General features: G+C 44.1%; 1 protein-coding gene across 4 annotated transcripts in view; it reads right to left on the reverse strand.

Moving 5' to 3' along the window:
- Positions 1-300: 300 nt before the first annotated feature.
- The window catches only part of CYFIP2 (cytoplasmic FMR1 interacting protein 2), a 47,372-nt gene continuing 29,379 nt past the window's right edge, over positions 301-18,293 (reverse strand). For all 4 annotated transcript variants that reach the window (XM_065734669.1, XM_065734670.1, XM_065734671.1 and 1 more), the window contains 8 exons: positions 13,131-13,274; positions 11,778-11,868; positions 10,990-11,120; positions 7,903-7,975; positions 7,296-7,390; positions 3,190-3,428; positions 2,571-2,718; positions 301-2,073 (listed from right to left, as the gene is read on the reverse strand). In XM_065734669.1, the coding sequence (XP_065590741.1) occupies positions 1,906-2,073; positions 2,571-2,718; positions 3,190-3,428; positions 7,296-7,390; positions 7,903-7,975; positions 10,990-11,120; positions 11,778-11,868; positions 13,131-13,274 (1,089 nt within the window). In that variant the 3' untranslated portion in view covers positions 301-1,905. The remainder of the gene's footprint in view (positions 2,074-2,570; positions 2,719-3,189; positions 3,429-7,295; positions 7,391-7,902; positions 7,976-10,989; positions 11,121-11,777; positions 11,869-13,130; positions 13,275-18,293) is intronic.

Below are 18,293 nucleotides of genomic sequence, written 5' to 3' on the forward strand. Positions count from 1 at the left end.
AGAACTGGCATCCTTAGTGGAGAAATTATTAAATAGAGAGCAGGAGTCCTTCGGTATTGTTGGGGTCTTGGATGCTCTTGTGCTGCTCTTCTTCTCAGTGTGAGGGAAACAACTTGCCTCCAGAGGCTGGATCCTTCCCTGGCACCCAAAAGGTTCAGCCTGACCTCCTGAGATGTCATTTGACTTTCAGATTACTGTGCTGCACTCTTTTTCAAGCATTTGTCTCAGCAATTAAAGGAGACTCAAGGTGTAAAGATGTCCAGCATTTGCATGTATGGGTTATTTGTTCTTAGATCTCCTTTAGCACTAGTACAATGCTGGCTGCTGTTTTCTAAGACAATGCATTCCAACTGGGACATTTCTACTACTTTAAGAAGTGTTTCCTCCAAGAGAATAAGGGCCCAGGCTCCGCCTTTTCAGCTTCTGTAGTAGCATGCAGGTTACAAGACATGGTGGAATGCATGAAAAGAACATATATTACCAAATCTGTCTATCTGAACAGTAATTACCTGCTGTGCCCAGGCTAAAGCTGAGAAATGAAAATGTTGCCGGTGGTGACATTGGCATAATTTCCTCCTGGAGAACATGGTTTCATCTTTAGCTTCAGGCACAAGGTTTTGTGTCACTGCAGTGACAGCACCAAGGGAAAACCACGAGTTTTGAATTTCTCCTTTAAGTCTCTACTGAATTTGTTCTCAGTATCTAATACACCCAGTGATATTAGATGAGCTGAGCAGGAACAGGAAACGGACTCCACTGTTCTCTTAGAATGCTTCTGAGCCTGAAAAATGCTGTTTTTATTATGCTTATCCTATGTTTTACCTTTTCTAAAAAATCACTTCATTTCTGTGTGATGGGAAGTTTACTAAGCCTTGCTGATAGACACCATACTCTTAAAAAATAAATAAATAAAAGCTATTTGGTTGCTGTGACTAGGAATTTGTCTAAGACAAGGGAAAATAGCATGCCAGAACATACAAAAATTACACACTTCCAGATTTCATCCTTGGCTGAATATCAAAGATCACATGTGGTCAAAGTAACTACAACTGCCTCCTGTCAGGATCAGTGTCTGTTTCCACCCAAGTTAGCATGTGCAAAAGCATATTCACGTAAATCCAAAGCAATCTCTTCCATGGTCCATAAGAAATCTCATTTAATTCATGAAAGATTTGCCTTCAAGGGAGAACCCTTTGAAATAAAATAAGTGGACATCCCATAGCAGGGAAAAAGAACAGGACGTTTTTTGATTCCCCCAGCTCTTTGAAGTGCTGAGGAGTTATTTGGCAGCTTCATCATTCTGAAACCCAAGTGCCAGATGCTAGGGAGGCCAATGACTTGGCAGAGAGCAGGAAGCAATCCACAGCCAGCCTGGCATGGCTCCTCTGCACTGCTCCTCGGTCCTCAGTGTGCTGCCATAGGTGAAATCCTGCCTCCATCCCCAGTTCCCCAAAAAGAAGTCAGGGTCTGTCTTCAGCCCTGGTGGCATGTGTCATGGGTGGGGTTGATTTTCCCCATTGCTTCTGCAGTGGGAGTGGGCTCCCAGCACAGTAGAAACATGCAGCTCTTCCGACAGGATCCCCCACCTTTGGGGCTGCAATATGGCTTCAGATTTTTTGTGTTCGGCTGGATGAATCACAGGGAAAACCAGACTTCATGGAAGAAAAGCACATTTCGCCCTCCCACCCCCACCCACTCCCAAGTTCAAAAGCTACAAGTAAAATTGGTCACAGGGATGGTACAGAAGAACATGCACTCAACAGGGCCAGATGGGAAGATAAGTCTTTGTAGTAGGCATACCCAGTCTTACTTTGTTGCCAGGTCTCGCACCATCAAGTTCATCCTCCCAGTTGTCCTGGGCTCAGTCTCTTCTCCCTTCCTGAAGCACACAGGGTTAGTGTCACACTAGCAGGTGGTGGCCAGTGACTGGTGGATGGGAGGCTGGAAGCAGCGCACGTGCTCCACTGTGGAACTGTCTGTTTCCACCGACTTCATGTACTTGTTCAGGATGGCAAAAATCTCATTGTTCAGGATCTGATACTTCCTGATCCTGTCGGCCATCTTTTTCAAGGGCTGGAGGGATGGTGAGGAGGAAAAACAACAGATGAAGAGAGCCTTATGTCATTTGTCCAGCCAGAAAGCATCAGTACCTCTGCCCTCCTGCTGAGAAACCACTGCTAATACAAAGCAGCTATAACACGTGTCACTGTTCTACTTAGCAGCTCCCAGAGACTGGTGACTCACTTCATTATAGGGTTTGATGACTCAAGACAGAATTAACAAGGTCAGTGAGTGGTTCTATGTTAATTGATCTAGAGTCTGGACTCCCAGCTGCTTATTGATAAAGCCACAGAGATCAGAGAATGGTTGATTCTCTGCTCCAGCTTCCCAACCCCAGGAAAAAAGGAAAAGCTTTGGGAGAGAAAAGATTTGATTGTCAAGCCAATTAAAATCCTGGCCTCTCTGCTGAGACTGCAGGTGGAAGTCTAACAGCAAGTATATCAACCTTGAATAAGGTCAATGCCTTGTGTGCTAGTTCAGGTCTTTTGGAGCCCTACCTTTCAACTTACCACGTTTTTAATGATTTCATCCTTCCCATCCTGCCTCTGCACCTTCAGCAGGTGGTAGCAGAAGTCAAATAGGTCAAAGCGTCGTTGTTGTCCAAGGAGAACAATGATAGAACAACCTGCCCAGTTCAGACCATCTCCAAAGCACTGCCTAGGGTGGGGACAGGGTGATGGGATGGAAAGATAACAGGACGAAGTTAGATAAATTCTATTCTATCACGACACTAGGAACACACGACACTAGGAACACGACACTTGGTCCTATTCCTGGAAAGCGGGTATGTAGTTAGAGAAAAAAATGAGCTTAGAAAGGGACCAGGCTGCGCATGGTGCACCACAGGGTATGATGGATAAGGACTTCGCCTCCAATTTGGACTGTAGGCTCATCTACCCACTTCCTTCTGCAGGGCATCTTGGGCATGTCTCTTTGTATTCCTCTTTCCCTTCTTATCTTTTCCTAGCTTAACAGGTGGGAAGCTTTGGGGGCATCCCTGTAGGTCTGTGTCCAACAAAGTCCTGTCCTCAGGTGCCCATGTTCTCTCTCTACCTCTATACTGGCTGAGGCTACCACTGCAGCTAAGGGCTCATGAGCTAATGGCAGAGCTGGCCACTGGACACTCACTCTGCAGTGAACTCATTGGTTCCCACGGGGATGCAGTACACAAACTGCATGGCACTCCAGAGCCGGTGGAACTCCACGCATTCGTCCACGTGCATGACCCCATTTGTCGGGGGTGGTCCACGCCAGATTGGGTCCTGCAGATAGCTCCGAATTCGTGTCAGGATCACCTCAAACATGGACAAGCCACAGCACAGCCGCTCCTTGGTCAGCAAGTCACCTTCTCGGGCAATGGCTATTTGCTGAAGAGGAGGAGAACCAAAGAAACAAGTGACAATGCAATACAGATGTACTTCACAATTCCTGGTCTCCCTGGCATATACTGTAATAGGTCCAACCTTACCTCTGATGGCTGCTCCCATGGCATTCCCCACCAGAGAACGTTCAACCCTCAAACAGAAGACTTAATATTGTGCTCAATTCTATTTCACCAGAGTATCTTTTGGAATAACTATATGCATCAGAAAATTAAAGCTGAAGGTCAGAAACACTGATCCTTAATTCTGCTACCATGCTATTCTGTTACACGAGCACTACTAAGCACTGACAGGTTTAATTTCATGATTTGTGCGGATTATGAAAATGAAACAGGAGAGAACACAGGCATTTTGCTTCCCAGGGCATTACCATGATCTCTTTAAAACACAGATGGACTACGGACTTCTTGTTTTCCTACACAGTGGTTAAAAAGTTCTGGGATAGATGAGAAGCCAGTGGAACCTTAATACTGGAAAACCTGCAGTTTCTGTGAAAGTCGTGTAATACTTTTTCCAGCTGAGCCGTTTTCCATGTGCAGAGAATTTCTGTTACGTCCTCTCTCAAATTTACATGAGCAAATCTGGAGGGAGTGGCTCCACTGGATGGAGTTGATTTGGCTCTTACACAAGAGGAAGTTGAAGAGAGAACTGACTTCACTTCACCTCCATTACTGCTCCAGAAGAAAAAAACAACAAAGGTACTTAAATAAGCAGTTGGGTCCTTCCCCCCACATGGAGCACTGACCCCAGTGAGCTTTCTGCCTGCACCTTCTGAACTGGGCTGGGCTGCAAATGTGGAGCCTGTCTGCCCTACTCCTTGCCATTTCCAGAAGTATTACTGCCTTCTTGAAGTGCTGCTGAAAAGAGCAGGGGAGATGAGAGCCAAGTGCTGTCAGAATTGTGCTGGAGGCTGTGGAGGTGGGAGGCTCACCCCCCATTGGATGGGTGATGGCCACATCCCACTGTCCCCACAGGCAGATCCTTTTACCACCTCACCACTTCGGCAGTGGCACACAGAGCAAGCACAGCACTTACTGACCTTCTGCCTATCCTAGAGGACTTCCAGGATCTCTAGGTCATTTGTAAGCATTTGCTCCATTTCCATCTGCCCACCTAATGCCTATAAGAAAAAATGTCTTCTTGACCAGAACAACAACAGAGGCTCAGAGCCTCTGCTACAAAGCACCTGTACATGTCCTGGCCAGACTTAAAGGACATGAATTTTGCTCAGTTTATTTGGGTATTCTTTATTCTGCACAAAAAAAAAAAAATAATAATTATCTGAGTGTGCACGTTCATCCCCTTTCCTGACTACTGTTTTATGTTGGCATTGACCTAAAGCCTTTTTAGTTAGGTAGCTACTGAAATGAAAGCATTTCAACTCCTGCTTTCAACACAATTCTATGGGCATTTTGGGAACTTCAGAGCAATTAATGTTCAACTAATAGCAAACATCAAGGGAACACTGTATTGCTGCCCAGAGGACGGATCAGGGCTAGGGTCCCTAGATTTGTTATACTCAGGAATGGTATCACAGAGCACACTTGCACATATTTGCTTATCAAGTAAAGGTTTATTTTATCCAGTGTGTTTTTTATAGCTAAAGGCAGTAGGTACAGTTTCTCTCTCTTCACCTGCACCAAACTTTTATGGGTAAAGATTAGTGTCTACACACAGAAATCTACGATGGTAAAATGGAGACATAGCAAGAGTAAAACGTTTTCATGTATAAATTAATGTTAGCATTACTGTTTGCTAAGAAACAGTAATAGAACAGGTATTTTTGACAAAACTAGTTCAGTGATCTTAGCATGAAGAAATCTTAATCTAGAAAAGGATGCACCCGTTTTCCAAAAAACATGGCACCACTCACATTCACACAGAATCTGGTTTTAAAATTCATCCCCATAAGACAGAGCACAACTACCACTTGGCAGATGTTTAATGTGATGAAGGCAGCTGGACAGCTACTAGTCCTGTGGCCAAAGCTGCCTTACAGTCTGGGGTCCCACTGACTTCTGTGATCAGGAGAGGATGGGTGATTGAGGATAGATTGCCAAGTGAAGGCACTGTGCTGCATCAACTATTCCCTCTGTCCTCAAAAGAAAAAAGCTCCCATTACTTTCAAAGGAAAACAAAAAAGTCCATTGACAAAGCACAATTGAAAGCCCCTTGCTAAATATCTACTCAGCTTTAAAAGGGAGAGGATTCCTTTATCAATCTGCTGTGACCCCTGGTTCTGTATGTCACCTACCAAACACCTGTTTGTGGATTTCCAACGTAGAATATGCACTCCCTGACAGTTTTCTTGTCACTGCCCTGACTCAGTTATGCCGTATCTCTTTCACAGTCTGTTAATTAGAAAACTTTCAAGAACCACACCTGAAGACTGCTGGGAAGATTCCCACTAACTTCAGCAGCTGTGGCACAGACCCTTTACAGCGAGTGGTTATGGGAACTGCATAGGGCCACCTTTTGGGAAAGGCATCCAGCAGCCAACTTCTGCCCCAACTCTGGACAGTTGCTGTAAGGTATTTCTGTGTTCTGAAGGAAAAAACCAACATGGCCTGTGTCCAAAACTGCATTTCCAGGAGCAAGCTAGAAGCTATGAAGGCACCTATTGAACTTCAGTTTTGTGTTTATTTTCATCTGAGCTCAAAAAAGATCTGGTACTCAACTGTACCTGTGTGGTGAATGTGGGAATAGTTTACAGAAAAGTTAATTTAAGCAATAAAATACCTTTTCTTTTCATCACTGTAACTATGGCAAGGATAAGCAACGAGTGGACTCTTATAGCAGATTTCAATGATGGTTTTGCATGGAAAGAAGGAGAGATAGAAAGACCAACACAAAGACACAAAAAACACAGAGGTGAATTCTTTTTCTCGAGTGTCTCCTTTGAAAGGAAGCCAATGGGAAGTGAGAGAAGTGTCTACAAAGTAAGACAAAGCTCTCAGTTTTCAAGCCAATTTTTTTTTTGTTTCATATGATTTTCAGTGAAGCAAAGTTCCAAATCCTCGATCCATCAGAAAAACATGGAAAAAAGATGTGTAACTTTCTGCCTGCCATAGATCTGTCACCTCATACAACTGAGCATTTGTTCCATTCCCTCAGCAGTAGATTCCAGAAAAAGGGTGTTGATTTCTTTGACACTTTTAATGATTTTTATCCTATTAACTCCACTAAGTAGATAGTGGACATTTGGCTACTGATACCAGTAGAACTCAATTCTGCCCATTACATCGATTAAATCTGCTGAGATATTTTTAGTGGTACTCAATTTCTGCAGAAAATAGAGATTTTTTTTTCAAGCTGAGACCTCACCTTAATATAAGACTTCAATGGAGCTGTAATTTTAAGCATGTGCTGAAGCTCTAAGCGTGAGCTAGGAGGGAAACCATTCTCAGATGTATTCCTTGACAGGGATGAGCTTAAAAATATACTGCCAGGCAGCCCTAAAATGGGATCCCCAGAAGTGATGGCAATGGATTAAGCCAGGGACAGCCCTACAATGTTTCCCCTGGAACCACCCCAACAATTCTCCATTTATATATATATATATATTTTATGGAGAGGAAAGAGGTTTTCAAGGCTGTTTATGTCCAGAGCTGGCTTATGTTACAGCTCCCTGCCAGCTCTCCAGACTGGAGGCAGCAACATGCTCTGGACCCACTCATAAATTTCCCTTTCATGTGTCCGCTAGGGCAAGGATTCAGACTTTTTTTTTTTTTGTCTGATTGGCATTTTAGAAAAAAAAAAATAAAAATAAAGGATCACTTTCCCAGGCCCGAACAGGGCAACTGGGGATTGCTATGAATTTTCAACAGCCATCCCTTTCAATGAAATCCTTACCTGCGGAGTGCCCAGCCTCTCTATTAGGGGAACCAGGTGAAGTGGGGCATACTTGGCTTCGAGACGCTTCATGCGCACCTCCAAGCGTTCTCCTTCTGTCAAGCGAGCAGCAAACAGTGAAATGAGAGGAGGAAGTGGAGACCCGCAATTTCCGCTGAGTTTGCTCAGAGCTGCCCCCCAGCAACCATCCAATGAGCCTTTGGATCAGAGAGCCAAACCGACAGCAAATGAGGGGACCAGTGATGCGGAGAAGGGTGGGATGTGCAATTGCAGTCTCAGCAGCAGCTTAACCACACATGTCCAGAAGCATGTCCCTGTTCCTGATCACTCCTGTTGAGATGGACATTTCATGCTGTCATTCTCCAAAGAGGCAGCAAAATGCCTTTAAAGACTTGAGGGAACCCCCAGGCTAACTAAGGTTCCAGCCTGCAGGTAGGCTACAGAAGATGCTCTGCTGGCATTTGTTTCCACCTTACTTCTGGCTATATCCACTTATCTAGTTAGAGGGGGAAGCAGGGCCAGAACTAATCCTCAGTTGAAATGGGAGAGAAACGGCTCTTGGAAGTGACCTCTGAGTCTGTCCACTGCTGCCCTCTGAGCTTCTTACCTTTGATGTAGACCCTGGGCAAAATATTTTGGAAGGGAGCAGCATGCAGCAAATCACAAACTTCTTCCTGGGACTGAGGCAGGAAGAAAGAAAGATAAAATAAGTTACAAAATACCTACAGGGCGTGAATGTTTGGCTCAGGGGAGTGTGCAACCCTACAACAACCCAATCACATCTACAGCACCTGGTCAAATCTAACCCAGCTCAGAAATAGATCCAATGGTTTGCATCTAAATGGACTAAAACTAGAAGAAACAGCTCTCAGCTTAAGCCAGGAAGTTTCTATAACCCAAATAATTTACCTCATGCCTATACAAGGCCAGAGCTTCATATGCTTTTTGTTTTTTCTTTTCTTGCCCACTTATTAATGCTGTGAGTAAAAAGGGATAAAGGCCATGGAAATTTCAGTTCTGTCTTACCCTGATGACTTCCTGCTGTTTGTTTTCACTGAGCGTGCCCAGGTGGAAGTTACCCTTCGGCTTAGTTATTCTGGGATTTGTACATGTTAAATATGCTGTTATAAATAGATATGTAATACATCGGCTGAAATTATTTGATTGTTGGTACAGTGTTCACGACCAGTGATATCAGACCAGAATCTCAGTGGTGCAGGCACCAGGGAGAATAATATAGAAGTGCAGAGAGTAATAACATCATGAGATGCCACCTGAGAGGATGCATGCCTATGCACTAGAGAAAAAATAATCCCAAACATAGATGCACAAGAAGAAACCTAGAAATAGGAAGGTGGAGACTGAGGAGCGATGGCTGACAATACATCGTATACGAGTCTGCAATGGGAAACAGCAGCAAGGAAAACCAAAGCTGTTCAACACAGAGGCATTGCGTAACAACAAGGCATTAGTTTGCTCCTGCAAAACTCTTGTTCTAAGACATGCTTGCAGTTCTGAGCTTACCAGAGAGATTTAGACACACTTGAGAGGAGGTCATGACAGAGCAGCAAAAGATTTTTAGGGCCAGATGGAATGACTCAGCTGGGTCTGGTTGGGGTGCATGGGTGGGTACCCTGTCTCCCAGCCCTAAGGCAGAAGACAGAATAGCATGGAGCTGCAGGAGGCTGCACTGGTGCCATGGATGCTGGCATGAGAGTGAGTTTGTGGGAGTGCAGTTTGTGACACAGTGCTGGAGGGACAGGAACAGCCCATGGCCACTCCATGGGCACAATGCTGATGCTGCCCAAGTGTGCATTTCATCTCTGTTTTTCTGTTTGCGAAGGACTCTTCCTTCCTAGAACAATGTTCTTTCACTGCTTTTGCCCTCTAATAAAGAGAGTATTTTTCATATTTGCAGGCTGCATACACCTGGTATCTGTTCCAAAATTAATAATGGGAGACTTTCTCCCCAAGGCCCATTACCTGAGAGTAAGAATCCTTAGAAATTTAGTCCCGAGCAACATTTCATTCCTCAAATTTAAATAATAAAAAGGAGGGCAAAGTGGAGCAGACTTCTAATCCTCACTTGAGCAGCCTCTGCCAGCAAACACCACTGGCCTTAGATTAGACTGACAGCTGTGAAGATAACTGCACCATAAAAGTAATTGCTCCTTCTGCACAGAGAGGGAAAATCTTGTTATGCAATGGCTCTAAGCACATGACAGCCTTCCAGCAAGTGAGAACCAGTGGCTGCTACGTGCAAAACTGCTTTATATTCTGAATCAATTTCTGTGTGGAAAAACTGACAGCTTTGGCTAACATGGAAGGTGGGCAGATCTGGACTTGGATGGGCGGTTTTTCTAAAAAGAACCCCAGTGCCTCACCTTCTCCTTTATTTTCTACTAATCTAGACTGTTACTATATTGCCAACATACAGCTTCAGAGACAGAAGAAACATTTTTGCACTCAAATAGGGATTTTTAAAAGAAACCACCATGTGTCCCTTAAATATCCATTTGGAAGATGGGACATAAAAGGCAAATGCAGTACATCTAGCATAAAATTCAGCACAGAACAGCAGAAAGCAGTGACAAAGCCACAGAAGAAACATAAACTGCCAGGATACTGCCTGGTCAATCTATTTGATAAAGCCAAGCTGCTAGGTGATATATATATCTGTTTTTATAAGTCTTGTATTACAACTACTGCTCACCAAATATGTTTGATATACCATATTAGGAACTAGAAGTCTCTCTACTGGGGTTTAAAAAGGCAAGGTCAGAAACATCCATTCAGAGCATATGCAGAGATTTTCAGTTTTCCCTGTGTTCTGTAGTTGAATAAACTTGGAATCTTTGAACTTTCTTCTGGTTTTTCTCTGAACAAAAATTTATGGGTTTGTTTGGAAATCCCACGTGTGCTTGAGAAGGCTTTCTAAAAATTTTCTGATACAACCCTGTCAAAACTATTGTGACATGAAACATGCACTTTAATGCAGAACTGGGTTGTTCTTGCAGCTCCTCAGTTGGCTCTGTCATGTTGCACTCAGCCATGGATAGCATAGATAGCCTTTGCCCCATACCAGCTCACTCAGGTTAGAAATGCATCATATAGGCTACGAGACTGAGGGACTTGTGCATGCACAACATGCTTGTGCAAGGGCTAATATCTGGTCATCGCTCTAGCTAAGTTTTTGGTGAAGATTAAGTCACAGGAAATATCATCTCTTCTGAGACTTCCTTCCTTTCGGATTGCTTTATCCTTACTGTCAGTGGAACCAACCAGTTTTTCCATTGTACTGCCACTCCAAAGAGAGCAAAGGGCTCAAATCTACTCCTCACCATATGAGGATTAGACAAAGTAACAATCCCTGCCCCAAAGAGCTTACAATCTATAAATAAGCTCCAGATGATTTTTATGTCTAAGAAGTACAAACAAGGGGTAGCTTTGGGTCCAAAAATTAAATCTGGATCTTCCACTGATCAGATTCTCCTTGAACAATGCCAGGTGTGGGTGACCCAGCACCAGTGTATATCATCTCCACAGACCCCAACAGCAGACCCCTAGAACGACCCTGGGTACACGATAAACTGGAAAATTTCTCCAACTCTTCTGCTGGAGAACCCATTTCCACTCATACTCTTGAGCTGGCAATTCTAAGCAGGACCTGCTGGTGCAGGGTGTGTTGCCTTACCAAAGCCTGCTCGATAAGGAGGCAGAAGAGAATGGCATTGCCCACTTCTCTGAGGCTCTGGAAAACATCAGTCTTCAGCTCTGCATACTCAATGATGTCCTTCAGTTGGTGGTGGAAAAACTCCAGGATTCCTTAAAAGACAAGTGAGGGCAGTCAGAAAACATCCTTCAGTGGCATAGATTAAAAGGCAGTCAGGGCCTGATGTTTACTTTATCATGAACTGCAAGAACTGCTAGGTGGATAGACAGGGATAGGCACTGGGCAGAACCAGCACTAAGTGTGTCATCCTACTTTCACTGACCCGTGAGAAATAGGGAGTAAGTCCTGTGAAGTCCTATGATTTCCTCAGAGGAGGAAAAAGAGATTCAAGGCTGCAAGGGATGTCTTTGTGCTGGTTCATTTATGCCAGTTTCCACATCCAGCTGAGTTGCAGACTGCAGCCATACTGCAAAAAATCTTTGCATCGACTAAGTAGAGCTTTTGAAAAAGTAATAGTGAAGCCACTGTAACAAAAGCTTAAAAATCCTGAAAAGAAAACCTAAACAACCAGCAGATATGCCCTTATCAATCATCTGTGCATTCAAAGTGAAATTTGTAATAGGAAATTTCCTGGAAACAATTTCTATAAGCATTTCAGTGTTGATAGCAAAACAGCTGAAAGCTGTGACACAGGAGCCTGGGCTGCACCAGCACAGTGGGTGCAGGTCCTTGTTTAATTGAGTGAATGCTGTGCAGACATTTTGGGTGAGCCCTTGCTCAAACTATTACACATCTCTCTTAGCACCCACCTGGAGAGCCATATTCGTGCCTTGGCAAGCGGCATATCTTCGGCATGACTTCTATCAGAGTCTTCACATACTGCAGTATGGTACCTTGAAGCTGTCAGAGACAAAGGGGAGTTAAACTGGAAGGATGGCTTCTCCTGGCTTTGGTTTTAAACAAAGCAGACTGTGGACAAGCCCATGTCTGACAACAAAGGGTGAAACTTTAGTTGGAGTCTAAGAAAAACTTGCTTCCTTTGGATTTCACCCAAATATAAAATCCAACCCAAGTGCATGGAGTTTTACAGCTTCCTCCTGAATAATAAATCATGGTTGCATGGATTTTCTACTTCAAAATATGTCTCGTTGTGTTTGCATTATTTGTAGCTGAAATCCAAACAAGGCTCCATTGTAGATCCAGCTGGACTTGTGTACCTAACCCAAAAAGCATTTGATTGGAGCTGCTAAAGGAGCCATCCCACAGCACAGGAAATGGCCTTCCCACCTGAGGAATGATCCTAAACACTGAGAGTTAAAAAATATATATATATATATATATACACGTAGAACAAGTTCCTGCAGATTGGATGTTTTGAACTAATATGGAGAAAAGTGTATTTCTTAGTTAAAAATGCTTGCTGTCATTTGGAGTTATATAAATACATCCTGTGGACATGCTACATGGGATTATGTGCTAAACATAATTTAGCCAAATGCAAGATCTCTGTCTCCTCACTGAATGCTGTCTGATCTCACACAACAGCTACAGTGCTTTCAACCGAGTGACACAAATTACATCTTCAATAGCTACAGCGCTTTACAGCAGAGAAGCTTGGGATTCAGGTCTACATTGCTTTGCTAGACAAGTTCAAAATTGAATCACTACAGCCAAAACAGAATTTAAATATTGATAATGAACAAAAATCTTTTTGGTAAGACACAGTTTTTGGTAGAAAAGTGTGACCTGAAAAATGACAACTTTTTGCACACTCCTTCCTGCTTTGTTAATGTTCTTTATTGTTGGTGCCCTTAGGGAGCATTTCCCTGTGGATACCACATCTCTCTTTTGAGAGCAGTACAAAGCAGATGGAGCTACTGGCTTCAGCATATCTGATGGAAAGAGACATATGACTTGAATTCTTAGGAACTGACATGTTAACAGAAATTTCCTTACAAAGACTTTTCATCATTTTTGTGTCCTCCATCTTAGCAACAGCAAAACTAGACTGTGAATACAAGCGTTGCAGTGTGGATAAAAGGGAACAGAGGTGTCTAGATTTCAACAACCCAAAACATGACCTGAAGGCCAGGCTGACCCTCCAACCCATGTCTCATAAAGCACCGAGATTTCTCTGCTGCCAGTGTTAGGCTCTGAATTACCAGGCTCTTGACGATCTTCAACAGCTCTTCCATGACCACAGCAATCCCCTGATAGCCAAGCAGCCTGCAGATTGTCTTGAAATGAGGCGGCCCCACAAAATTGCGGTAGGAGCTATAGATGTGACTGTAGGCAATGTTGAGAGGCTGGGAAAACAGAAGCACAGTGACAGGAGCACTTTCAGGACTTGTAAGTAATTCTCGTGGTGTTGTGTTCCAATGAAATTATTTTGAAGGAAAGCAGGAGAAATAATAATTCCTGTAACAAATTTCTTGCAATCCTTCTTGAAGCACCAAGAGATTGCTCTTCTTTCTGTGCAGTCAAATGTATTCTACTCTGAACAAATTGTCATGTCACAAGGTTTATTATCCTGCTCCATAGAGTTAACACCACTTTCATTTCCAAGGTAATTTGCTCTCCATATTCTCAGTCAAGGCTTTCAGTTCACTGCCCCTTTGCCTCCTCAAACCCAAGTTCTTCTCCATCAAAACTGAAAGCTTTATACCTAAGTAACGGTATTTTTTTTCTTATTGGCACTTGCTTAAAATGAGAAACAGTAATAAAAGTAGGAACTAGAGCATCTGAGCCTAAGAGCAATTGGAAGAGACACCAAATGATCCTTTCTGCAACCTGTACAGCCCTACAGGTACTTAAGACATCTACATGTGACTGAGCCAAAGGAGAAGAACCTGACCCTTGCATTGGAAGCATACCTGGGGCCCTGACCACACCAGAAAACGGAAGGTAATTTCCAGTAGCATACTTTATCAATATAATGTTGGAAATATGGGAATTACTGCAATTTTTTGGCCACCGAACATTTTTTTTATTCACTTGGTGTAAGAAGAAAAGAAGTAGAGGAATTAATTCACTTGTGTGATTGGCAAAAGAAACAAAAATCAAAAAGAAAACTGATTTTAGCTGAGACACTGCATGCTCAGCTTGGCATCTGTAAGAGAAGTGATGGCACCATGACTCAGCCCCAGCAGAGAAAGGCTGCAGCCTCCCCCAGGAGGTCTGTGACAACCACAGCTCCAGTACACAGCACCAAGTCTTAGAAAAACTCTGGCATGTAGTGCCCCTTCCAGCAAAACACAGACGAAATCCCTGGCTCAGAGTTGCTAAGAGGTCTTACACAAGATGAAGGAAATAAATTAAGTTGTGTCCAAATATGCTGGGCAAGGCATGCTGCATCCTTTCACAGCAACCACAGACCTGGCTCTGCAGGGATTCCCTTCCATGCCTGCACCAAAGACAGCCTCTGGCCAAGGCACCTGAGGGACCACCACACTGGAGAGCTTAAGGTGAGAGGCAGAAAGCACTGAAGTGTAAGATGAAGACAACATGGTGGATCCTCAGCCCCTGCTGCTCCTAGCAGTCATGCTCAGAGGCTTCACTCGTCCTCCCCTTCTGACTCACTTCCACAAGCTTAACAAGTTAGGAAGTGAAGTCACCTGCTAAGAACAAGAACAGTGTTTCCTTTTGCTCTCGGATACAGAATCTCTGCTGATTGATGTACTGAAAGCTCTCATAGACTTGACAATTGCTTTAAATTAATTGTTTCTCTTATTAGAGCCCTGCTGCCCTGGTCCAGCAATGTGTCACCTCCTATAATTGCTCCAAAGAGTTAGCAGGAAAAACACAAAGTTGGAGAGCACTCTGCTTCTCTTAAAACCTTGGAAGTCAAAGAAACCCATCACCACTCTTCTGTGCATCAATGATGTTATGTGCATAAAGTTAAACTTGCAGTCTCTGTAGCGCATCCATTCACAACATGCATTAACTTTCTCTGCCATAAAACTAAGCAATAGGCCCCTGAATAGTAAGGGCCAGAGTGAAATAATCTGGGGGAGACAGAAGCCTGCTTCCTTTGGTGCCAACTCCTGTTAAGGGAGTTTTGAGTATCCTCCTTGGACTTCTACCCAAATCCCTAGGATATGCATGCTGATACAAGTGAAAAACAGACATAGTTTATGATTTCAAAAGCGTACTTATTCAAAAGGGGTGACACCTAGCTTGGAACAACAGCCAAATTTTGGTACTGCTATCTCAGAGCCACATCCAGCCTAGGGGGAAATAAACGGCTCCATTTCAGTGGGCACATGTACCCACACTCATTTATGTGGGTACATGAGCCCACTGAAAATAGGGAGCATTTTGTCTGAGCTCTTCCTGCTCAGACATCATCAGTACCCAGCTGTGGAAATATTGGTCAGTTTTCTCTGGAATGGGGCTGATATTTTGCTGCATAGGCTGGTGATATCCTGGTGCAGCCTCCTCCAAAGTGATGCTGGAGGGCAGCTTTGAAGCCATCTTTTCCTTCAAGTGGGGGTCCCAGCAATAAGCCTGATTAGGAGAAGATACATTTTAGGCCGTGCATAGACTGCAGATGAGGAGGGTGATTCATCCCCTCCTGTCTGCAAGATAAGGTAGGCTCATCGAGCTCTCTGCACAGCACATTAGCAGCAGGCTTGTGTCTAATAATAATACCCCGTGAGCAATTAAAATATACCTCCATTTAAGGGTGAGATACACAACTTGGTTTAAAGACTGTAGGACGTAAAAAATGACACCAGGGTGTATTTTAAGACAAACCAGCTGAATGCACAAGCTGGCTGTGTGGCACGCTCACTCCCCCACACTGTGTGGCCACTGCCACCTCCCTCTGGAGATGGAGCAAAGCCCCTCTCCTGCAGGCTCTCAGGAGGCTTTGCTGTTCACAGGAGCAGTAGCCACTGTAGACACAGCAGAGGTTTTCCCTGCCTTTGGTTTGGGGCCAAATGGGCAGGTTTGGGGACCAGGAGGCTGGGTGTGCAGGCAGGTTGAGATTTCTGGCACTGGGCAGAGCTCCCAGCGTCTCAAATCTCTGGGAAAGCCCATCTGGAGCTGAGAGCATGGAGGGAAAGGTCCCACATTGCTTTGGGAGCTGGGGAGGTTCTTAAGGATCCTATGGAGCACTGAACAGCCAATCCAGCAGCATGTGTAGAAATACAAAAACTGTCAATGCCATGTCTTCAAGCTTATTGTTGCCCATCACCCAGACCTGTCTGAGTTCATCTGAGGGAAGACAAGGAGGGCTTTATCATGTAAAACAAATTGTAGAGAGAGATGATAGATACTACTGCTAGTGACAGAACACCTTGGAAAAATAAAGAGCTAACAAAAAAGGACTTAGACACAGACAAAGATTAGTCCTGACTGTCAGCCAGCGTGACTTCAGTGCCGCAGCTGAGATGGTGGCTAAGAAAGTGCAAAACAAGACTTTTATGCAAAGTAAATAGAATCGTAGTCATTTGAGTTGGAAGGGACCTTTAAAGGCTACCTAGTCCAACTCCACTTCACTACACAGAGACATCTACAGCTCAGTCAGGTGCTCAGAGCCTGTACCAGTCTGACCTTGAATATATCCAAGGATGGGGCAACCTGTTCCAGTGTTCACTAAAACAAATATGCCCTAGCCGTGATGCAGAAATCATATACTGCAGTAGGCACTTTCATATACTGTATATAAACCATATCTGTGTCTATTCTGTGCCTTAGCATAATGCCTTGCTATACTGACTATAGTTTTATTTGCACATACGTACATACATATGTACCTACATATTCTGCTGTATAATGCATAACAGCCTGTTGCAAGGGAACAGCAGCCCACACTGCCAACACCACCTTCATGCCTCAGTGCTGCTGCTGCAGACGTGGCAGCAGAAAATAGAGCAGCTCCATCCCACTCACACACCCTGGCTATTAATACAGCTGCCAGCAGCATGCCTTGCCCTCCAGGTTACATCTGCCCGCACACATGCTAAAAATGGGTGGGCAAACTCAGCTGTGAGAGAGAAGCTGTGATTTTCACTGAGTCTGGTGTGACCCTGGGTGCAGCAGTGCCAAGAGAACAGAAGCACTCTTCAAAGTGCATAAATGAAACCCAATCTAAAGCATTTACAGAGCTAAGAAGTGGTTAGCAAGTGGTAAGAAGTGGATTGCTGTTGATTTACAGCTCCTTTGTAGGAAACTTGGCAACCTGCTGCATTTTCTAAGTGGCTGAGTGACAGAATTGCTCAGCTCCTGCTGACCACTCAAACATACTCATAGTTTGCATCCTGGAGGGCACACTGGCAGGCAGGGACAGCCAGGGCCACTGGCAGATGTTATCTGGGTAGAAGACAACAATGGTGCCGGAGCAGCCCCAGCACTGACATGGTTTTGGTGTTCTCTTGTCCATGGATATGTGAATTTCCAGCTCACTTGACATTGGTAATGCCAGCATCACTGAAAACTTTGTTACAGTTCTAATAGAGCTTGTGGCATTGATCATTGCATGGAGAAGGATTAGGACTCTTTGTTATTCCTACCCCAGCTATGGTTTCCTCTGCTTCTGTTAACATGTTATGTGAGAACAACTGAAATTTAATTTTGAAACAATTGTGAACACCAATAAACTAAACAACCTATCTGCAGAAGGAAAGCAGTACTCCCATGAAGTATTACCACATAGTGTATGCCACCTTTCTGAACACAGATTTGTATCTTCAGCGCTCTCCCTGCAGGCAAGGATGTACTTTCTTCACAGCATGGGAGCAGCTAAGAGCTCTCCATTCCCCAGCTCCTGCAAGGAGGACTGAGAGATGTAAAAGGCTGGAGGCCGCCTGGGAGCACTTTCATTTCCATCCCTACCTATAATTATTTTCATCTTTGCTCCCCATTTTCAACTCCCTGGCAGCTGCAGCCCACTCAGAAACAGAAGGAAATACAGCAGGACTTGGAAGATAAAATGCAAGGTGTCAATCAAAAGCAAGAGTCACACGTACTGCCTGGGCTTGTAACAGCCTCTCCTAATCTGGTTTGCATCATCTCCTCTTTAATGACATTTTGAAGATCTATGAAACTCTGCAAGCACCTTTCCAGCAAGAATGTGGAACTAACAACTCCATAGCCAGAACTGAGATTTATTTTTGGAAAGTTCCTCTCTTGGATATGTTGTGGCTTCAGAGAGCAGCAAATCACTTCTTCGGAGCCTCTCTTTACCAGCCCTGCTGCTACATCTGTCCCCTCCTGTCACCTCTTGGCTACAGACTCAGGCTACTCTCTCAGTGGCTTTGCCTCTATTTCCTGCCTTGAGTATTCAGAGAAAAGCCTGTTCTTGCTCCTATCACACAGCTTGG

The sequence above is a fragment of the Cyrtonyx montezumae genome, unplaced genomic scaffold, assembly GCF_038088225.1.
Source record: "Cyrtonyx montezumae isolate F1298 unplaced genomic scaffold, pur_monq_1.0 scaffold_18, whole genome shotgun sequence".
NCBI lineage: Eukaryota > Metazoa > Chordata > Aves > Galliformes > Odontophoridae > Cyrtonyx > Cyrtonyx montezumae.